Source organism: Callorhinus ursinus, unplaced genomic scaffold, assembly GCF_003265705.2.
Source record: "Callorhinus ursinus isolate GAN/ISIS: 27379988/994484 unplaced genomic scaffold, GSC_fseal_2.0 scaffold33, whole genome shotgun sequence".
NCBI lineage: Eukaryota > Metazoa > Chordata > Mammalia > Carnivora > Otariidae > Callorhinus > Callorhinus ursinus.
The window spans coordinates 15,170,951-15,195,030 of NW_027397095.1; the positions used below are offsets into that span (position 1 = coordinate 15,170,951).

General features: G+C 41.4%; 1 protein-coding gene and 1 long non-coding RNA gene across 4 annotated transcripts in view; one reads left to right on the plus strand and one right to left on the minus strand.

Moving 5' to 3' along the window:
* LOC141370377 (uncharacterized) overlaps nt 1–24,080 on the plus strand; it is a 52,469-nt gene that overhangs the window by 7,323 nt on the left and 21,066 nt on the right. The window lies entirely within an intron of this gene.
* Nucleotides 14,923–15,254, minus strand: LOC112809430 (thymosin beta-4-like). The gene has a single exon (XM_073879224.1). The coding sequence runs from the start codon at nt 15,180–15,182 to the stop codon at nt 15,048–15,050; it is 135 nt and encodes a 44-aa protein (XP_073735325.1). The 5' UTR covers nt 15,183–15,254; the 3' UTR covers nt 14,923–15,047.

Sequence of the window (24,080 nt, forward strand, 5' to 3'; positions counted from 1 at the left end):
TTCAGAACAATAAGCAATATATATGGCCTGATCTAAGCAGGGGTAAACTAAAACATGTGACCTTTATGCTTCAAAATATTACTTAAGGTCAAAAACTAGAGAAGATTTTTTTTTCCTGTGACATTTACATATATTTTTAATTGCTAAAACTGAATCAAATGGCAAACATTTATATAGAAATATCCCTCATCAGGCTAATACACACATGTGCATACACACTCAACAGCAACAACTAGAATTTCATGGACTTTTACAACTGGAAGGGACTTTTAAAATCACTAGTCCAGACTTCATATCTGAAGTATGAATTCCTTTTACAAGCGTCCCTGATAAATGGCCATTCAGGGACATGGAGTTTACTGTTTACACAATCCACTTTTTTTTAAACTATTGGTTTTTTAAAAAATATTTTATTTATTTATTTATTTGAGAGAGAGAGAGAGAGAGAGCACCAGTGAGGAGATGGGCAGAGTGAGAGGGGCGGAGGCAGAAAGAAGCAGACTCCCCACTGGGCAGGGAGCCTGATGTGGGGCTCCATTCCAGGACCCCAGGACCATGACTGAAGGCAGACACTTAAATGACTGAGCCACCCAGGAGCCCCAGTATTGTTTTTATTTTATTTTATTTTTTTGATTTTTTAATTCTTTTTTTTGCATTTTTTTATTTTATTATGTTATGTTAATCACCATGCATTACATCATTAGTTTTTGATGTAGTGTTCCATGATTCATTGTTTGCGTATAACACCCAGTGCTCCATGCAGAACGTGCCCTCTTTAATACCCATCACCAGGCTAACCCATCCTCCCTCCCCTCTAGAATCCTCAGTTTATTTCTCAAAGTCCATAGTTTCTCATGGTTCATCTCCCCCTCCGATTTCCCCCCCTTCATTCTTCCCCTCCTTCTATCTTTTTCTTTTTTTTTTTTTTTAAACATATAATGTATTATTTGTTTCAGAGGTACAGGTCTGTGATTCATCAGTCTTGCACAATTCACAGCGCTCACCATAGCACATACCCTCCCCAATGTCTATCACCCAGCCACCCCATCCCTCCCACCCTCCACCACTCCAGCAACCCTCAGTTTGTTTCCTGAGATTAAGAATTCCTCATATCAGTGAGGTCATATGATACATGTCTTTCTCTGATTGACTTATTTCGCTGAGTATAATACCCTCCAGTTCCAGCCACATTGTTGCAAATGGCAAGATTTCATTCCTTCTGATGGCTACATAATATTCCATTGTATATATATACCATATCTTCTTTATCCATTCATCTGTTGATGGACATCTTGGCTCTTTCCACAGTTTAGCTATTGTGGACATTGCTGCTATAAACATCAGGGTGCACGTACCCCTTCGGATCCCTACATTTGTATCTTTGTGGTAAATACCCAGTAGTGCAATTGCTAGATTGTATGGTAGCTCTATTTTCAACTTTTTGAGGAACCTCCATACTGTTTTCCAGAGTGGCTGCACCAGCTTGCATTCCCACCAACAGTGTAGGAGGGTTCCCCTTTCTCCACATCCCCGCCAACATCTGTCATTTCCTGACTTGTTAATTTTAGCCATTCTGACTGGTGTGAGGTGGTATTTCATTGAGGTTTCGGTTTGGATTTCCCTGATGCCGAGCGATGTTGAGCACTTTTTCATGTGTCTGTTGGCCATTTGGATGTCTTCTTTGGAAAAATGTCTGTTCATGTCTTCTGCCCATTTCTTGATTGGATTATTTGTTCTTTGGGTGTTGAGTTTGATAAGTTCTTTATGGATTTTGGTTACCAGCCCTTTATCTGATATGTCATTTGCAAATATCTTCTCCCATTCTGTCGGTTGGCTTTTGGTTTTGTTGACTGTTTCTTTTGCTATGCAAGAGTTTTTTATCTTGATGAAGTCCCAATAGTTCATTTTTGCCCTTGCTTCCCTTGCCTTTGGCGATGTTTCTAGGAAAAAGTTGCTGCGGCTGAGGTCAAAGAGGTTGCTGCCTGTGTTCTCCTTTAGGATTTTGATGGACTCCTGTCTCACGTTTAGGTCTTTCAACCATTTGGAGTCTATTTTTGTGTGTGGTGTAAGGAAGTGGTCCAGTTTCATTCTTCTGCATGTGGCTGTCCAATTTTCCCAACACCATTTGTTGAAGAGACTGTCTGTTTTCCATTGGACATTCTTTGTTGCTTTGTCGAAGATTAGTTGACCATAGAGTTGAGGGTCCATTTCTGGGCTCTGTATTCTGTTCCATTGATCCTAGAGATGTATCAGCTACCAAAACTGAACCAGGATGAAATAGAAAACCTGAATAGACCTAATTTTTTAATTTTTTAAAAAGATTTTATTTATTCATTTTGAGAGATAGAAAGAGAGAATGAGTGAGGGGGAAGGGCAGAGAAAGAGGGAAAAGCAGGCTCCTCACCAAGCAGGGAGCTCGATGCAGGGCTCGATCCCAGGACCCCAGGATCATGACCTGAGCCAAAAGCAGATGCTTAACTGACTGAGCCCCCCAGGCGCCCCTTATTTTATTTTACTTTATTTTATTTTATCTTTTTAAGTAATCTCTACACCCAGTGTGGGGCTTGAGCTCGTGACCTGAAGATCAAGAGTCACATGCTCTACTGACTAAGCCAGCCAGGGCACCCTGACCCAATCCACTTTTGATAAATGTTAACAAATTTCTTCATTGTATTTAGCCCAAATCTGTGTTTCTAATTTACATCTACTGGTTATAATTCTGGTTACTAAGTCTATACAAAACCTTTAATCTATTTAAAGGTGGTTATCAGTCCTCTTTATTATTTTTTATTTTGAGAATATACACTGATGTGTTTACACTAAATGTGTTCAGAGATGAAGACAAATGGGAATTTCAAATGCACAAATGTATATTAAATAAGTATGAGATATGTGTACATACTAAACGTGTCTACCTATGTATAGGGAACCTGCCTAATGGTATGCTCTCTGTATACCTAGTAATAATATATTACTTTTTTATATTACATTAGAATAACTGTATACTTTTATATTAGAATAACTCTATATTACATTAGAATAACTCCATACTTTCTGAGATAGTTTCACATCTCTTATGTCATTCAATGATAATAAAATAATAATAATTGCTCTCATTAAGTTAGTTCTAAGTACTTTATTAAGTACTTTGCACATATTATTTCACTTAATCCATATAATATATGAGGAATATGCTATTTTATAAGTAGGGAAACAGATTTAGAACAGTTAAGTAACATGCCCAAAGTTTCACAGCTAGCATTTAGTGGTTAAGATTTGAGCCCAAGGTCACACTTTTATTTTATTTTATTCATTATCTCCCCAGAGTTTGCTGTAGTTTTACTAGCCTGTAGCAACTGAGCCATGTTAACAAGTGAAGTGTCAGAAATTATAATCTTACCAAAAAAAAAAATTAAAGCAAGTAGTCGATATTTCTTTCTTTCTTTTTTTCCCCCCCATTTTGTAATGGTATCCTTAATCTAAATGGGTACATCTCAACGTTGGGAGTTGTGGTAGGCAGAATTTTAAGATAGACCCCAAGATTTCCTAGCTCCTGGTATGCTCACCCTTCCTCCCGGTTATTCAATTCAACACTAATCTAGGTGCTGCCAGGAAGGGATTTTGCAGATGTCATTAAAGTCCCAAATCAGTTGACTTTAAGATTGGGAGATTATACAGGTGGATTTGACCTAATCACATGAGCCCTATAAAAGACGAGTTTTCTCTGGCTGGTGGGGAAGAGGAAGTCAGAGCAATGCACTCTGGCTGGCTTGGAAGAAAGCAAACATGCTGTGAACTGCTGATGAGGTGGGGAATGTGGCCTCTAGGAACTGAGAATGGCCCCTTGCTGATAGGAAGGAATTGGAGCCCTCTGTCTTGTGGTTGCAAGGAACTGAATTCAGCCAACACTCTGAACAAGCGGGAAAAGGGACCCCAAGCTCCATATGAGAATGCAGACTGGCCAACACTTTTATTTCAGCCTTGCAAGATCCTGAGCAGACCCTGGCCACAACTGTCCCCAGACTTCTGATTTACACAACTGCAAGATAACAAATTTGTATTTTTTTAAAGCCACTAACTTTTGGGTGATTTGTTATAAAGCAATAAAAACTATTACAGGGAAGGCCACCTGACTGGCTCAGTCGGTAGAGCATGTGACTCTTGATCTCAGGGTCATGAGCTTAAGCCCCACGTTGGGCGTAGATTACTTAAAAAAAAACAACAAAACTAAACCAGAATTATTACAGGGATAAATATCTCTGTCCTCCTTCTGTCAGTTAAGAACGACAGATCTAAGGGCGCTTAGCTGGCTCAGTCAGCAGAGCATGCAACTCTTGATCTCTGGGTTGTAAATTCAAGCCCCACACTGGGTGCAGAGATTACTGAAAAATAAAATCTTAAAAAAAAAAAAAAAGGACGACAGATCTAGGTAGGTCATGGTAAAACAAGTGTAATAGGTCAACAGATGCTGTTTGCTTTCTGAAGTCCTTGAGTGCACTTGGGAATAAATGTAACACTGGCATGAACGTTAAGATATAATGTAACAGAAAAGAAAAACAGTGAATTTATAAAAAATAACCCAACATACATTTACAATATGAAAGCAGTATCTTGCTTCACATACACTCACACACAGAATGCACCTCAGATTCAACTCCATTTGCAAAATCTCCTCTGAAGCCTTGTAATCCTGCTACCCATGTGATATTAGGGACTGTCTGATCCCCTGCTTCTGTGGTCTTTTACTCTTGAGGGAACCTGCTTGCATTCAGAATTTGGGTTCAGTTTCAATGTTAATCTTACTACCGACCTTCCAGTATTGTTATCTGGCTTCTCTGTGGTTGCGTGATCATCCATCCATTCATTCATTCTACAGATGTTAATATTGAGGGCTTACTATGCGCCAGGCATTGTGCCCTGTGGTGGGTTGACAATGGTATGGCCTAGTCCTTCTGAGACTTATTCAAGCAACTGCACTAATTGTCCTTTCCTCCTTTTGGGGATGAGACATGACTTGGTACCTCATGTGGGCAAGTGAAAGGTTGTCATTAGCCTAATAAGTTTAGTAGATAGAGTAAGGCTGCTACCTAAATGTGGCCTAAATCTGAGGATTTTTTTTTTATTTCACTACTTTTGGAACGTCCTCAGCCATTATCTTTAGATATTGTCTCTCTCTTCTCTTTTTTTTTTAATTAAAAAAAAAATCTCAAAAAAAATAATCTCCACACCCAATGTGGGGCTCGAACTCACAACCCCAAGACCAAAAGTCGCATGCTCTACTGACTGAGCCAGCCGGGTGCTGCATCTCTCTTATTTTCTTTAATATTTCCTTCTAGAATTCCCATTAGATGCATGTTGGTCCTTCTCATTATATCCTTTATATATTTTAACCTGTCCGTCATATTTTTCCTTGTGTGTATGTGATATTTATTTGTGAGCACACCTTCATTGGACCTTTCTTTTTGGAGATTCTTTGAGATCTGGGTTTGAAGTGAATTCTCCTGGAAAAGAGTTGCACTTACTCCTACAAGTCACCTGGAAATCCAGTTGGCCCTTGAACAACTTGGGAGTTAGGGGTACCAAGTCCTCATGCAGTCAAAATCTGTATAACTTTTGCCTCCCCAAAAAGTTAACTAATAGGTTACTGTCGGCCAGAAGCCTTGGTGATGCCATCAACAGCCAATTAACACATATTTTGTATATTATACGTATTTTATACTGTATTTTACAGTAAAGTAAGTTAGAGAAAAGAAAATATTAAGAAAATCATAAGGGGCACCTGGGTGCCTCAGTCGGTTGGGTGTCTGCCTTCAGCTCGGGTCCTGGGATCGAGCCCCGTGTTGGGCTCCCTGCTCAGCGCGGAGCCTGATCTTCCTCTCCCACTCCCCCTGTGTGTGCTCTCTTTGTCAAATAAATAAATAAAATCTTAAAAAAAAAAAAGGAAATCATAAGAGGGGTGCCTGGCTGGCTCAGTCAGTAGAGCATGTGACTCTCGGTCTCAGCGTTGTGAGTTCAAAGCCCCACGTTGGGTGTAGAGCTTACTTAAAAAAAATCATAAGGAAGAGAAAATACATTTACAGTACTATATTGTATTTATTGAAAAAAATCTTCATATAAGTGGACCCATGCAGTTCAAACCTGTGTTTTTCAAGGATCAATTGCATTGCCAATACAGACCTATTTTGAGCTAAATTTCTGGTGTGCGGTGTTTTGACCATATAGGTGGTATGAATTCTGGACCCAAACATGCCTGAGTACAGGTTTGGGGTTATGGTGTCTAAAGGGAATTTCTCTCTCTCTCTCCTCTTTTTTTATTCTATCCAGAGACAAAACCAAGACAAGTGCGTATCTCTGCCATCTGCCTCTAGGTAGTGTATTTTTGTTGTTGTTGGTTTTTTGTTTTTTGTTTTTCCCCTGTTCATCCATTAAGGGCATCATCTTTGGGGATATGACTTTAAGCAGAGAAGGAGGGAGAGGCTGTGTGCCTGATCCAACTTGTAACCTTGCCTGGGCCCCCGGATTTGTTCCTTTTGTCCCTTGCACTTGATTGGCCCATTAAAACTACTCTCCGGGGTTGCTAAGAAGCAGTAGCTATCCCAAGGTAAATGCCAGCTTTATAGCTTCCTTTTTTCCTCTGAATTAGTGCTGACGTCTTCTTACTGGCTCTTATTTTCCCACCATCTCAACCATCAGCCTGCATTTAAAAGGACATGGTCTGGGGTGTCCGGGTGGCACAGGTGGTTCAGCCTACAACTCTTTTATTTTTTTTTTAAAGATTTTATTTATTTATTTGACAGAGAGAGACACAGTGAGAGAGGGAACACAAGCAGGGGGAGTGGGAGAGGGAGAAGCAGGCTTCCCACTGAGCACGGAGCCAGCGTGATGCGGGGCTCGATCCCAGGACCCTGGGATCCTGACCTGAGCCGAAGGCAGACGCTTAACGACTGAGCCACCCAGGCGCCCCTCTTTTTTTTTTTTTTAAAGATTTTATTTATTTATTTGACAGAGAGAGAGAGAGAGATAGCGAGAGAGGGAACACAAGCAGGGGGAGTGGAGGAGGGAGAAGCAGGCTTCCTGCTGAGCAGGGGGCCCTATGTGGGACTCAATCCCAGGACCCCGGGACCATGACCTGAGCCGAAGGCAGATGCCCAACGACTGCGCCACCCAGGCGCCACTCAGCCTCCAGCTCTTCATTTCGGCTCAGGTCATGATCTCAGGGTCTTGAGCTCAAGCCCTGCGTGGGGCTCTGTGCTGAGCGTGGAGCCTGCTTAGGATTCTCTCTCTCTCTCTCTCTCTCTGCCTCTGCCCCTCCCCCTGCATGCATGCTCTTTCTCTCTCTCTCTCTCTGTCTCTCAAAATAAATAAAATCTTTAAAAGGACATTGTCTGTCCTCTCTGTCTCATCTATCATTTTAAGATGTGCTATACTAGAGGTATTTCTTCAGCCAACTCTGTTGCTGTATTACCTCAATTCATTTCTGCTCCACAGAAAGACAGGGCTTTGGATAGGTGGGCTAAGTCCTGGGAGAATTGTCATGGAGGCAGTGGGTCAGGCAAAGAGTAAAACTGACTCTACAGAAGCTCTGCCTTTGGGTTTATATTGATCAGGCTATGACATAGTTGTGGTGGTGGATATGTTGTCATCAGATTTTATAGTGTCTTTGAAAAAATAAGGATGTTTGAGGTCCTGGATCAGGTAGTGTGTTAACTACTTATACCAGCAACAGGTCCTGAAGAGGACACTTTCTGGGATGGAGAATTGCAGAAAGGGGATCAAGCATTGTTTGGGTAGAAAGGGAGACTCCATTCTTTCTGGAAGAGTATAAGGGTATCTAGTCTGCCTAGGAAGTATGGAGGTTCTAGCTGTTTGAAACTGATTTTAAAAAGAAAATCTTAAAAAAATAAAAACTAAAAAAAATAAGTAAAAAAATAAAATTAAAATTAAAAAATAAAAACTCTAGGCACCTGGGTAGCTCGGTTGGTTAAGCATCCAACTCTTGATTTTGGCTCAGGTTATGCTCTCAGGGATGTGAGATCGAGCCCACATCAGGCTCTGTGCTGGGCGTGGAGCCTGCTTAAGGTTCTGTCTCTCCCTCTCCTTCTGCCCCCCTCCGCCGCTCACACTCTATCTCTTTCTCTCTAACAAAGAAAGAAACAAACCTTTCCACATCCTGTTAATGGGTTCCTCATCTGATGACCACAGTCAAGATCCTGACACCTAAAGTAAACAAAGCTATGTAAGCAGCATGTCGTACTGCAATGATTTTCAAACTATACACTCATGTGGGGAGCCTGTTAAAATATAGATTCTGGGACTTTACCCTAGACCTATTGAATTCTGATCTCTGAGAGGGCTCGGAGATTAGCATTTTATTTATTTATTTTTCAAAAGTTAAAAAAAATTATTTCAGTAATCTCTACACCCAATGTGGGGCTCAAACTCACAACCCCGAGATCAAGAGCTACATGCTCTACCAACTGAGCCGGCCAGGTGTCCCTGAAATCAGCATTTTAAGAAGCTTCTCCCAAGTGACTGTGATGCAGGTGGCGCTTTGGCAACACTTTAAACAAGGTTGATTTGAAGAAGCTTCACATTATGTTTTCACGCCTAAGAATTGCCATTTGGTCATTGAACTGAAGAGTCCAGCCATAAATACTCAGAGACATTTATAGAAAAAATGCCTTCCTTTCTTAAAGTGACTGTGACATTGGGGAGGGGAGGTCTAAAAGTGGGACTATTAAAAAATATATATATTTTAGTGTATATTTATACTTATATATGTTAAGTATAACATATATATACTCTTATAGAAGTGTACTTACATACTTATAAATGTACTTATTTTATATATATTAATATAAATGCATATATCCATATTAGTAATAAACATATATATATTAGAAATAAACATATATATATTAGTAATCTCTACACCCAATGTGGGGCTCAAACTCCTGACCTGGAGATCAAGAGTCACATGCTCCTCCAAATGAGCCAGCAGGGCACCCCAGGACTATTAAAATATAAATATAAGAATTTGAAGTCTTTGTAGATGGTTGATGGCAGTTAGTCTATGTATGTGGGGTGGTTCTGAAGATACATGTCATTCAAGCCTGAATGAGGGGGAAAACTGAACTAGAGTGAGGTAAGGAAATGCAGCCCTATATGTTGGGGGAGGTGGGTGTGATACCTAGGGGTAGATTTGTAAAAAAAAAAAAAAAAAAAAAAAAAAAACGGATCCAAAATTCTGAAGTGTTTATTGAAAAAGAGAGAAGAGACAGAAAATGTGTGGGACAACCAGAGTTGGGGACAGCAAGAAGCTTTAGAAAGCTGGGTACAGAATATATGATGGAAGTTGGAAGGTACAGCAGCCAAGGAGCCTGGAGAGAGACAACAGAGAGAGAGACTGCAGGCCATTCAGGATGCTATAATCCCAGGGGCAGGGATAGGAACAGTGTGGGTTCAGGGCCTCAGGGAGGAGGAGATAGAAACAGGACATCCTGGGAGCAGCCAGAGGGAAAGTAGCCCTGTGAGTGTTGAGAGGTGGTCAGAAAGTTAGTGCTGTTTCAATCCAAAGCCCAAAACCATGTCTGCTGAAGGCGAGATAAGAAAAGACTTTGTTCCTCAAAAGACCAAAAGGCTTGTATCGTAATCTGGGATTAGAAGGTGCAAGTAGGGAAAATTAATTAGAAAAACTGTTCTTCCAGGTCAGAGTCTACTCACTATGGGGAGTCCTCTCTACTCTAAGGAATTAGTTAGCACGACTACCGGAAGGACCTAGTTAGTAGCTCAAGCTGTGCCAAGTTGAGTGATACTTTGCCATTACTACAAATGTAAAGAGCTTCCCCCCTCGATTTTCCTCTTAGTGCTTTAAATTTACTTGCATCTGGAATAGACCAAGGGAGCTGGTCAATAGAGAAACAATGAGGACCCCAGCTAGAGGGTATCCAGGCCCATTTCTTCCTTCCTTCCTTCCTTCCTTTTTTCTTTCTTTCTTTCTTTCTTTCTTTCTTTCTTTCTTTCTTTCTTTCTTTCTTTCTTTCTTTCTTTCTTTCTTTCTTTCTTTCTTTCTTTTTCTTTCTTTTTCTTTCTTTTTCTTTCTTTCTTTCTTTCTTTCTTTCTTTCTTTTCTTTTCTTTCTTTCTTTCTTTCTTTCTTTCTTTCTTTCTTTCTTTCTTTCTTTCTTTCTAGATTTTTACATATTTATTTGAGAGCGAGAGAGAGCACGAGTGGGGTGGGGGGGCAGAGGGGCAGAGCACGGGGGAGAAGCAGGCTCCCCGCTGAGCAGGGAGCCCGATGCAGGGCTCAATCCCAGGACCCTGGAATCATGACCTGAGTTGAAGGCAGATGCTTAACTGACTGAGCCACCCAGACACCCCTCCAGGCCCATTTCATTCCATCAGCAACCCCCACAGACCTTTCATTTGAAGAACAAGATGCTCACCCTTTAAGTTCTGAAAAGAGGAAGAATGTTTTTATATCCAAACAGCCCTCCTTAGACCAGGGCTGAGACCAATAACTAGCCTCCTGGCTGTCTATAGCTAAAGCTTCTGTGTGAGTTTGTTGATATGTATTCCAGCTACTTCTGAACCCAGGCTTTCTTGTTCTGACTACACATGCACCAAGGCACTTTCTTGCTGCCAGTTCGTGGCCTTGTCGAATATTCAGGGATCTGTTGTTTTAGAAAGGGGTAATGGTCCCTGTCCATAAATACCCTTTGCGTGTCTAGGTAAATGGGGTGAAAGGATTTGAGAGGACCCTTTAATGGGACACCCCTGCCAAAGCAGGATGCGGATTAGCGTCTCAGACCCAGCCCAGGTGAGGCCTTCACATTTCCCCGTGGCTAGAGACCTCCAAATCATGGTTAGGCACTCCTACCTAGGAGAAAGGCTCAAGTTTTCTGGTGTCTTCTTTGTTGTGGAATGACAACAGATGTCCTCTATTTCCATGGTCTCTCAACTAGCTCTCTTCTAATCCTAGAAATACCTTCGGGTTCCTTGGGCTAGGCTGGCTGAGCTGTCCTCAGGACTTTTTAGCTAAGCAGCTGTTGATAAGAATGTGATGGTATAGTGAAGGCATCTAGGGAAGCTGCTCTGGGGATAAATTGTCCTCGGTGCCAGGATCAAGTTCTATCTAAAAAAGAAAATTTTAGGTGGCTTCATTGCACTCTGTGTCTACTACCGGGCCCTGGAATGTTGCTGCATGCCAATAGTAAATCTATCCCCCACAAAATAGGATGAGCTAGAATTATAAATAGCTTCTGAAGAGATTTATTCATTTACCTACAATGGTTTTATGACAGATTATTACAGGAACCTAGAATTATGGCCGTATCTTTGAGCAGATTGAGGTAGTTGTCAGTGAAGACAGTCATGTTCTTTATACTATTCGTGACAATATTTAGTTTAAATCAGCAAGACAATTTTTACATTCTTACACGATAATATTGTATCGTATTTTTACAAAAGAACTTTATGTGGTTATAACAAAAATATTAATGGAGGGGCACCTGGCTGGCTCAGTCAGTAGAGTATGGAACTCTTAATCCCGGGGTTGAGTCCAAGCCCCACGTTTGGTGTAAAGCCTACTTAAAAATAAATACTAATGGAAACTTGTGTTTTTATATCACTTATAAGGTTTATTCATTCATTCATTTATTTATTCTCCATAGGATTACAAAGTTGAGTAAGATTTTAGTTCCTCAAAGACCTTAGAGTTTAGAAAAGAGGACAAATATGCTAAAAAGTGATTGAAATGCAGTGTAGTGTTAGAGATATATGGTGGCAGTGGTTCTCAAGCTTGGATACACATCAGAATCACCTGGAGAGCTGGGAAAAATTCTGATGCCCAGATGGCACCAGAGGGATGGCCTTTGCCTGGAAAGAGAAGGAAACTCTGTAGCTGAATTTTGAAGGATGAATAGTTCACCAGGTTAAAAAGAAGAGGAAGGGCCTTAGAGGCAGAAGAAATTGTACTTACAAAGGCACAGATGGGGGAATGCAAGGCTGGAGACATCAGATCCTAGTATGCAAAAGAAGGGGCTATGAAAGATGTATTTGAGGGTGCCTGGGTGGCTCAGTCGGTTAAGTGTCTGCTTTTGGCTCAGGTCATGATCCCAGGGTCCTGGGATGGAGCCCCACATCGGGCTCCCTGCTCAGTGGGGAGTCTGCTTCTCCCTCTACCCCTCCTCCAACTCGTGCTCACTCTCTCTCTTTCTCAAATAAATAAAAATAAAAATCTTAAAAAAAAAAGAAAGTTGTATTTGGAGAAGTAGGCAGGGGCCAGATCTTTAAAGGCCCTAAAGAGATATGTACTTTATTAGGTATGGAGCCATTGAAGGGTTTTAAGCAGGGGATTGCCATGATCATGGTCAGCTTTTCAGTTTTATTTTATTTATTTTTTAAAAAGATTTTATTTTTTCAGGGAGAGAGAGCAAGCAGGGAGAGGGGCTGAGGGACAGGGAGAGAGAGAATCTCAAGCAGACTCCCCGCTTAGCGTGAGCCTGATGCTAGGCTTGATGTGGGGCTCAGTGGAGGGCTTGATGGGGGGGCTCAATCCCAGAATCCTGAGATCATGACCTGAGCTGAAATCAAGAGTCAGATGCTTAAACCACCGAGCTCCCCAGGTGCCCCAGCTTTTCGGTTTTAAAAGCTTATTCTGGTGGAAGTTTTAAGGAAGGAGTAGAGGACCCAAACTGTGTCAGAGAGACCTGTTAGGCGGTTATTACAGAAATCCAAGTGAGAAGTCCTGTGGGTCTAGCTAGACTAAGGCTGTGGCAGTGGGGATAAAGTAGAAGAAATGGATGTGAGAAATACTTAGGAGGTAAAGTTACCTTGGAGCACAGAGGGAGGAAATAAATGGAAAAAGGAGGCATGGGACTGTAGAGTTTCTCATTAGGGTGACTAGGAGAATAAAAACATCACGACAGAAACAGAAGTCAGTGTGGGGAGGCACATGTTTGATTTCAGTGGGTAAATGTGAAGGGACAGACGAGCAAGAAGGCATCGCCAGGACGCACTTGAATGTACAGGACCGGACATTTGAAAAGTGGTTGATCCAAGCAATAGAAAGTTTAGATTTGTACTCATCCAAATGATAGGAATCAGGAGTAAACAAGAGTCTCTGAAGTTTGAAATTTTTGTTTTTTTCACTTTTGCTTACCTTACCTGACAGCCCTCTAGTGACATTAAGTACATACTACATTTCATAAAAGTGCCTCACCTTAGTTACTATGGTCATGAAATGGATATTCAGAACGCTAGTTTGGTCAAAATATTATTGTAGTGATATTCCAGTATTCATGTGTGGTGGCACATCTATGCAGCAAGGGTCTCAGATGGAGCTTGAAGTTGTTGTTTATACTAATTCTGGGAGAGTCAAGAGGATTTGAAATTGAGCTACCAGGAATCTATTTATATGAGAAATCAGGGAGTCATCCATGGAAGAATTTATTCTACAGCTGTGGGTGTCATCTTCAGCTACACACCAGAATCACTTGGAGAGCTTAAAAAAAAATTCTGATGCCCACAATGCATCCCAGACCAATTAATCAGAATTAATTGGCCAGGCATTAATATTTATTAAACTTCCTCAGGTAATTCTTTGTACAGCCAAGATTGAGAAACTGCTGCTCTAGAGGATGAGAACATACCCATACACAGGGTTGAGTCAAGGATATTGGCTGAGGCTGCAGAAGAGGAGTGGTTCTGGGTGCTGCAAGGCTCTACCAATCAAATCGCCCCTGGGTTCAGCTCCCGGAGGGGTGGAGGGAGTCCTACCTGTGGCCATACCTGAATTGCCATCCTTGAGACCTACACCCAAGGAGCTACAAAAGCGTCAACGCTGGGGCGCCTGGCTGGCTCAGTCTGTGGAGCGTTCAACTCTTGATCTTGGGGCTGTGAGTTCGAGCCCCATGATGGGTGTAGAGATTACCTAAAAATAAAATCTTAAAAAAAAAGGAGTAAAAGCTAAAATACAGTGTCCTCCAAAACTCAGCAGGATTGTTAGAACATAAGGAGTTAACAGCTCTGGCATTGGCAGAAACACTGACAGTAATGGTGACAGTGACTCCTTTAGCAAGGTTTTCTTGAGAGCCTGTACTGTGTGCTAGGTGCTAGTCTAGGTGTTACGGATACAGTGGCAAACAGGATTGGCGAGGGCCTTTCTCTCTTGGATCATGGATTCTAGTCGTTTTGTTGGTGCAGAAGGACTAACAAAATGTCAGGTGGTGAGAAGTACTATGCAGGATATTAAATGGAGTGATATGATAGAGAATGAGTGTCAATTTGGACTGGTAGGTCAGGGAGGTGGCTGTCTGCAGAGGGGACCTTTAAAGTAACGTGTGAGGGGCACCTGGGTGGCTCAGTTGGTTAAACGTCTGCCTTCAGCTTAGGTCATGATCCTAAGGTCTTGGGATCGAGCCCCGCGTCAGGCTCCCTGCTCACTGGGGAGCCTGCTCCTCCCTCTCCTCCCCACTCATGTGCTCTCTCTCGCTACCTCTGTCTCTCTCTCAAATAAATAAAGTAACGTGTGAATGACAAGAAGGAAGGAGCCATATGAAATTCAGGGAGAAGAACATTGTAGACAAGGGCAATAGCAAATATAATGACCCAAAGACAGGAGCAGCTTGGCATGTTTTTTTTTTCAGGTTTTAAAACTTTTTATTGCATATTAAAAAAAAGTGCATTCCAATAATTAAAATCATTTGAACAAAAAAAAAATGGCGCTCTGATTAAACTGCATTTTACAGCCTGCAGGACACCCTGGACCAGCTTGGTTTTTACTCTCGATTTCACTGTCGACCCACCCAGCTTCTTCCTTCACCAACATGCAAGTTCTTTTCCTTCCCTGCCAGCCAGACAGGCAGGTGGGAGAGGCAGGCGCCCTTCGTTGTCAGTAGTTCTCGATTCTTTGATGTGAAAAGGGGTAGCACAGTCATTTAAACTTATCCAACCACTTTGCATCTTACAAAGTTAAACAGCCAAAAGAAGTAAAATAAGAAGGCAATGCTTGTGGAATGTACAGTGCATATTGGTGGCGCACGCCTCATTACGATTCGCCAGCTTGCTTCTCCTGTTCAATCATTTCTTTTGAAGGCAGTGGATTTTTCTCATGCGTTTCTGTCTTCTTCAATTTCGACTTATCGAATTTCTCAATCTCAGCCATATCGGGTTTGTCAGACATGGTTGCCGAGAAAGCGGAGCGAGGTGCGCGTACAAGCGAAGTCCGATCTGCTCAGTGGCCGCTGCCGAATGCCGCAGCTTGGCATGTTTAAGGAACAGAAAGGAGGCCGTGTGGCTGGACTGGATTGATTGAGGAGAGTGGCATAAGATGAAGTTCTAACGGTAGTCGTGAGCCAGATCATGTGCAGTCTAGTAAGCCATGGTGAAGTCTGAATTTTGTTTTGTTGTTGTTGTTGTTGTTAAGTTTGAATTTTAATCTAAGCGTGATGGAGAGTCATTGAATGTTTTTGAGCAAGGAAATGATAAAACCTAATTTATATTTTAAAGGACCATTCTTACTACTATTGTGGGAAATGGATTGGATTGGAGAAAGAATGGAAATGGGGAGAACACTTAGTAGGGTATTTGCGATAGCACAAATAAGATATGGTAGTGGCTTGGGTTAGGATGTTAATAGTGGACTTGGAAAAAAGTTGGCATATATATATATTTTAAAGATTTTATTTATTTGAGAGAGAGGAAGAGGTTGAGAGAACCAGTGTGAGGAGGGGCAGAGGGAGAAGCAAACTCCCCACTGAGCCAGGAGCCCGATGTAGGGCTTGATCCCAGGACCCTGAGATCATGACCTGAGCCAAAGGCAGACGCTTAACCGACTGAGCCACCCAGGCACACGAATCCATACAACTTATAGATAAATGGGACATGGGGGCTTGGGAGAGGTATCAAGATGAAGGTGATGGTGACAGCAACATTAGCAGTGTCGCTGTTGAGGACAGTAGCTCTTTCAGTAATGGTACCTTCAGTGTCTTTGACAACCAGCATCGGTGACTTCAGCTCAGACATGAGCTCATGTGGCCTTCATGGGCATTGTTAGTATACAAGGCACTCTTGGTCATGAAACGAACAAGAGACATCATTGCTAGAGAAAAATGGCAGGCACCACATAGCAGCAAAGCAGACTCATTTATAGAGCTTATGTGAGATAGCCTCTGAGGACGTACTGCCAGAAATATCTGAGAAAAACTTAAGAAGGGTTATTTATAACTTCTGCAGAGCAGAGGAATTGGCGTCAGAGATATGCCCTTTTGTGATTGTGATCGCATATTATCCATAAGCTGCTTTGACAAAACTAATCTGGATTACTCTTAAAAGAGGTTCCACTTGGGGCGCCTGGGTGGCTCAGTTGGTTAAGCGTCTGCCTTCGATCTCAGGGTCCTGGGTTCGAGCCCCGTGTCAGGCTCCCTGCTCCGTGGGGTGCCTGCTTCTCCCTTTCCCTGTGCCCCTCCCCTTGCTCATTCTCTCTCTCTCTAAATAAGTACATAAAATCTTAAAAAAAAAGAAGCCCCAGTTGAAGCTATACTAAATTAAGCATTATCAAACATATTTTTTTGTAAAAATTTCCCTATCAACTGTGCAAACATTAACATTTTATATTACAATTATACAAGAAATCTTCAGGTACATGCTTATGAAGATTCAAATAATACAGAAGTTAAATGTTGTATTTGGTAGTCTTCCCCCAGCTGTTACCCAGTCACATTCCCCAACATGAGGTAACCATAAGAGTTTAGTGAGTTGCCTTCAAAATGTCCTATGCTTTTATATCTATGTGTGTACATATGTATCTGCCTTTTTGATATGCTTTTTAATACATATATAGTATATATTTTTATTGTATATTAGTGTATAATATGTTTTTATATATTTATACATATATAAAACCATATTGAAAAAACATATGTATACACATACATAAAAGCATAGTAAAATATTTTGAGGGAAAAGCATATAGAAAAAAGCATAAAAATAGTATATATATAACATTTATATATGTTATTTATGTGTATAACACACAGATATAGGTTTTTTACTTTCATTTATTTTTTAAGATTTTATTTTTAAGGAAAAAATTAAAAATAATAAAATAATAAAAAAGGTTTTTATTTTTTTTAAAGATTTTATTTATTGAGAGAGAGCGAGAAAGAGCACAAGCAGGGGGAGTGGCAGGCAGAGGGAGAGAGGGAAAAGCAGACTCCCCACTGAGTGGAGAGCACGATGTGGGGCTCAATCCCTGGACCCAGAGATCATGAACTGAGCCAAAGGCAGCTGCTTAACTGACTGAGACACTCAGGCACCCCTATTTTTTTGAAGATTTTAAAAAAGATTTTATTTATTTATTTTAAAGATTTTATTTATTTATTGAGAGAGAGTGAGTGAGAGAGCTCACAAGTGCACAAGTGGTGGGAGGGACAGAGAGAGAGGGAGAAGCAGACCTCCTGCTGAGCAGGGAGCCAGACACTGGGCTCCAACCCAGTTCCTTGGGATCATGACCTGAGCTGAAGGCAGATGCTTAACCGACTGAGCCACCCAGGCGCCCCAATATTTTATTTATTTATTTGAGAGAGAAAGAGAGAGAGCACAAGTGGGAGGAAGAGCAGAGGGGGAGGGAGAAGCAGATTCCCTGCTGAGCAGGGAGCCAGACACGGGGCTCAATCCCAAGACCCTGGGATCATGACCTGAGCTGAAGGCAGATGCTTAACTGACTGAGTCACCCAGGCATCCAGGCTGCCCTGTATTTTTTAAGCTCACCATTGTCAACCTCCAGCTCTTAAGGTCAAAACGTAACACTTACCTGGGTGGCTCAGTCGGTTAAGTGTCTGCCTGCGGCTCGGGTCATGATCTCAGGGTCCTGGGATCGAGGCCCACAAGGGATGGTCTCTGCTCAGGGAGAGCCTGCTTCTCCCTCTCCCTCTGCCTGCCGCTCCTTCTGCTTTTGTGTGCACCCAGGCACTCTCTCTCTGTGAAATGGATTGATAAAATCTTTAAAAGCAAACAAAACAAAACAAAAGAAAAACAAACGTAACATTTCTGTGTGTGTGCGCCTCAGGAGAAGGGGGATGAGAATCCTCATCTGATGGGGCATCAGAGGTTATTTGAGATCTTGCCTGTTTGAAATGTTTTAATTTACCATGTCACTTGATTAATGGTTTGGCCACATATAGAATTTTAGCTTGGATGTAGTTTTCCTTCAAATTTTGAAGGCATTGCTCTATTGTGTTTCAGTTTCCAGTGTTACATGGAGAGGTGGTTCAGGTAAAGTCATTACAAGGTTTAGGTTGTGACGGAAGAAGTGGGCAGCTGAGGTAGCCTGGAGAAAAACATCGCTGGATGTGACCAGGTCAAGGAACTGATTGACTAGAGGCATTCAGTGATCATCCATGTGAATATCATGGTCATGTGAATATCAAAGTCACCACGAATGACAGCAGCGGCTTTGGAGAGCAAGATGTCAGACTGATGGCAAAGTCATCATGACTGAGGGCTAGATGACAGCAACAATGTATGGGACGGGTGATTTTGAACGAGGAACGAACTGGAGATGGCCGAGAGGACAATGGGCAACAAGGAGAGCACTTTACGTCCAAGTCCAGTCGTGTGACTTCTGTGGAAGAGAAACAGCCTCTGCTTGACAGGGCTTTGGGGAAAGCAGTGTGCTCAGGGAAGTGTGAGATTTTATTCATTAATTCATTAATTCATTCATTTATTAAGATTTATTTATTTATGTATTTGACAGAGAGAGAGACACAGCGAGAGAGGGAACACAAGCAGGGGGAGAGGGAGAGGGAGAAGCAGGCTTCCCGCTGAGCAGGGAGTCGGATGTGGGGCTCGATCCCAGGACCCTGGGATCATGACCTGAGCCGAAGGCAGACGCTTAACGATTGAGCCACCCAGGCGCCCCAAGTGTGAGATTTTAGTGAGAACAACAAGGGGAAGGAAACATTTAGGGAAGAGGCTGAGGTTTAGCAAAGTTTAATGTTGATAATAATTGAGTTTCAGAGGACACAGTAGAAGACTTTGGGAGGGTAAGGAGAGTGAGAGCTTTGGTTATCTTAGAAGAGGAAGAGTGCAGTATGCGAATTAAGATATAAATTATGATAAACAAGAGGTTTGGATCGCTGTTGTGACTAAAGGAAATAGGACCCATAAGGCACACTATGCAACTGCTGGATGAGTGGGTATACATACGAGAAGTTGAAATAGATAATATATAATGAACATTTTATTTGTGTTTTTTAAAGATTATTTATTTTAGAAAGAGAGAGCAGCACGGGGGGCGTATATGTACGAAAAATTGAAATAGATAATACATAATGAACATTTTATTTGTGTTTTTTAAAGATTATTTATTTTAGAAAGAGAGAGAGCAGCGCGGGGGGTGGGGAAGGGCTGAGAGAGAGGGAGAGAGAAACTTTAGCAGACTCCATGCTGAGCGCAGAGCCCGACATGGGGCTTGATCCCATGACCCCAAGATCAGGACCTGAGCTGCAGTCAGGAGTCGGATGTGACGCTTAACTGACTACGCCACCCAACTGCCCCTATAATGAACATTTTAACAGAATTTATTGTAGAGCTTTAATAGTCGGTAATTTGCCTTCTGATAAGTTTGAAGCAATTTACAGTCACTCTCATCAATAGGGTTTAGGAGAGTCCATTTCTCCACACCTTTGTAAGTACCACTGGATATGAGCAAGCCCGTGATGGCTGTTTTCTTTCTTTTCTTTTATCTTTACTTTTTTTAGTTTTTATTTAAATTCCAGTTAGTTTACATGATTGTTTTCATTTTTGCCATTGTGATGGTAAAAAGAAGAGGCCTCATTGTTTCTATTTTCATGTTTTCATTATTAGTGAGGCTGAACATTTAAAAATGCTTACCACAATACCCAGCGCATAATACACTCTAAATAATGTTATTTCTAAGTATCCCAAAGTGAATAATAATAAAATGAGTTTTCAAAGATGAAAAAAAAAAGCTTTATTGGATGGGTTGGCTCAGTGAGAGGAACATGTGACTCTTGATTCGGGGTCGTGAGTTCGAGCCCCATGTTGGGTATAGAGATTACATAAATAAAATTTTAAAAAATGTCTTATTGGTGGGGTGCCTGGGTGACTCAGTTAGTTAAGCAACTGACTTCAGCTCAGGTCCTGATTTCAGAGTCCTGGAATTGAGCCCCACATCGGGCTCCTTGCTCAGCGCAGAGTCTGCTGGTCTCTCTCTATTCCCCCAACTAATGCACGCATGCACCTGTTCTCTTTCACTCTTTCTCGCTCTCAAACAAATAAATAAAATCCTAAAAAAATAATAATATTAAAAAAATGTCTTATTGGAAATTCCTACTTTTCATCTTTGAATTACCTGTTTGCCTATTTTTTCTTTGGATGGTTTCCTATTGATTTGAGGAAACTATTTTTTTTTAAAGATTTTATTTATTTATTTGACAGAGAGAGGCACAGCGAGAGAGGGAACACAAGCAGGGGGAGTGGGAGAGGGAGAAGCAGGCTTCCTGCAGAGCAGGGAGCCAGATGCGGGGGCTCTATCCCTGGGACTGAGCCCTGTGTCAGGCTCCCTGCTCAGTGGAGAGTCTACTTGCCCCTCTCCCTCTGCTGCTTTCCCTGCCTGTGTTTGTTCTCTCTCTCTCTCTCTCTTTCTCTCTCCCTCGCTGTCAAATAAATAAATAAATAAATACATAAAATCTTTAAAAAAATTTCTGGGATATGCTCTTCCAGGTGAATTCTATAATTAACTTTAGCATTTCCAAAAATTTCTTTAGGCTTCTTTTTTTGTTTTGTTTTAAGTAAACTCTATGCCCATTGTGGTACTCAAACTCATGACCCCAAGATCAAGAGTTGCATGCTCTGCTGACTGAGCCAGCCTGGCCCCCCTGTTTTTCCATTTTTTTTTAAAGATTTTATTTATTTATTTGTCAGAGAGAAAGAGAACAGGAGCAGGGGGAGCGGCAGGCAGAGGGAGAAGCAGGTTCCCCGATGAGCAAGGAGCCTGATGGGCGGGACTCCATCCCAGGACTCTGGGATCATGACCTGAGCTCATGAGCTGACGGCAGATGCTTAACTGACTGAGCCCCCAGGCGTCCCTGTTTTTCCACTTTTAAAGATGTTCTTTTATGTGCTTCAGTGACGTTTTATAGTTTTCTTGATATCGATTTTACAGTTTTTCTAGGTATTTTATAGTTTTGCTGTTGTCATGAATGTTTTTTTCATTGCGTTTTCAGTTAGTTATCATTATACTGAAAGCAATTGATTTTGTGTATTCATGTTTTATCTTGACTCCTATAATTTTATGAGTTTTTATTTTATTTTATACCTTTTCAAGTTAGGCCATCGTATTACCAGCAAATAAGTTGTCTCTTACTTTCCAATATTTAGCACTCAATTTTCTTCCTTCTTTTAATTTTTTTACTAAGATCAATATGGTGAAAGTGGATATTTTTTCTTGTCACTTAATCCTGATAGCTCCAATCATAGATGACTGTTAAGCTTGCATCTCTTTCATTGTATTTTTTAAATTATTTTTATATTTATTATTATTATTTTTAAATAAGCTCTAGGCTTAACATAGGGCTTGAACTCACGACCCTGAGATCAAGGGTTGCATGCTCTACTAACTGAGCCAGCCAGGCGTCCCTCTCTTGCATTTTATTTTACTTGATTTTATTTTTTTTATTAAAAAAAGATTTATTTATTTTAGAGAGAAAGAGAGAGCGCGCAGGGGGGCAGGCAGAGGGAGAGAAGCAGACTCCCCGCTGAGCGCAGAGCACAACACGTGGGGCTCCATCTCACAACGCTGAGATCATGACCTGAACCGAAATCAATAGGCTTGGGGCGCCTGTGTGGCTCGGTTGGTTAAGCATCCGACTCCTGGTTTTGGCTCAGGTCATGAACTCCATGTCTGGACATCAAGCCCTGCGTTGAACCTAGAGTGGGGCTCTGCGCTCAGTGGGGAGTCTGCTTCCCCTTTGCCCCTTCCCCACCCCCTCTATCTGAAATAAATAAATCTTAAAAAAAAAAAAAAGAATGGAAGCTTAAATGACTGAGCCACCCAGGCACCCTGCCTCTCTTGCATTTTAAATTAAGATTTAGGTTTTAAATGTTGGCTGGATATTTCCTGGAACCTTAAACTCAGCATGTCCAAAATTGAATGTAAAGTCCGATTTGCCCACACCTGCTCAGACCTATCCCTAGTACTCATTTCCTTATTTCTATTATTTGGGTTCAAATGACTCCATTGTTCTAGCTGTTCAGGTTCAAACCCTTAATCATCCTTGATTTTCTCCATACTTCTTTCTTCCCTCTCCCTACCCTTTCCCCCCCCCCCCATTTTTTCACCTCTCCCAAGGCATTTCTTCAGTTTTGTATTGGGGCAGGGAGATTGGTTTGGCAAGCAATTGAGAGGACACAGTCTATTTGTTCATTTAATAAATAAGCATTTATTGTAGGCCTAAAATTGTTTAGAAATTTCTCTTAATTTGGTCTTTACTAGTTGTTATAACACATATCTCCTCCTTTCTATTCTTACTGTTACCCCTCTTTCAGTCTAATTTAACAATTAGGGCCCTGTTAATTAGGGCCTTCAATTCTTAGGTATCTACACGGAGATACAAATGTAAATAAGATAAAGTTCCTGCTCTTGAGGAATTCACAAATAGTGGGTGATGGTTCTTAAATTTAACTAACTACAGTACCATGTAGTAGGTGCTACAAGTACTGTAAGTACGGGGGTGCCTGGCTGGCTCAGTCAGAGGAGTATGTGACTTTTGATCTCGAGGTCGTGGTTTCGAGCCCCACATTGGGGTTAGAGATTACTTAAAAAAAAAGAGAACTATATGTATAAAGAACTACAGTAGTTCTGAGGAGGAAATGATTATTTCTGCTTTTTGCTGAGTCAGAAAGGTAGACATTTGAGCTGAACCCTGCAGGACAGATATAATTTTTTTAGATAGGAAAGGAGAGGGAGAAGGGGCATTTCTGGCAGAGGAGACAGAATGAGTATATGTCTTATATATTTATTCAACAAACATTTATTGAGTGCTTACTCTTTGTCAAGGGTTGTTGGCAACCTTGAGACACATATGAACAGATAATCACAATAAGGCATTATGTAAAATACAAGTGATTCTTTATCAGAACACTCTGTTCACTCAATGAAGATGTCCTTTTGGCCAAATATTTGGGTAGAGAAGCTATATATGCACGATGCTAAAGAGTCTTAACCAAATTTGAAAGGTTTCTCAAAATGTGTTTGTGGCTGAGTTTGTAGCTGATTTTTCACCTCTCCCAAGGCATTTCTTCAGTTTTGTATTGGGGCAGGGAGATTGGTTTGGCAAGCAATTGAGAGGACACAGTCTATTTGTTCATTTAATAAATAAGCATTTATTGTAGGCCTATTGTGTGCCACATATTGTTAGACTTTGGGGATACACGGAGGGTGAGACACGGTGTCTCCCTTTAGAGAAAACTACAATCACGTGGGCTCACTGGTGCACAAAAATATAATTATAATACAATGAACGACAAACTGTGATAGGACTTTACATTCTGTATTCTAGGAGGAGGTATGAGAGATGCTTGAGAAGGTACCAGGGAAGATTTCCTGGAGGGAATGGTATCTGAGCTGAGTGTTAAGGAACCTGTAGGAATTAGGCAGATCAAGGGGGTGGGGGGTTGCTGAGGCATTCTTTTTTTTTAAATTTTTATTGTTATGTTAATCACCATACATTACATCATTAGTTCTTGATGTAGTGTTCCATGATTCATTGTTTGTGCATAACACCCAGTGCTCCACGCAGAATGTGCCCTCTTTAATACCCATCACCAGGCTAACCCATCCCCCCACCTCCTCCCCTCTAGAACCCTCAGTTTGTTTTTCAGAGTCCATCATCTCTCATGGTTCGTCTCCCCCTCTGACTTACTCCCCTTCATTCTTCCCCTCCTGCTATCTTCTTCTTTTTCTTTTTTCTTAACATATGTTGCATTATTTGTTTCAGAGGTACAGATCTGTGATTCAACAGTCTTGCACACTTCACAGCGCTCACCATAGCACATA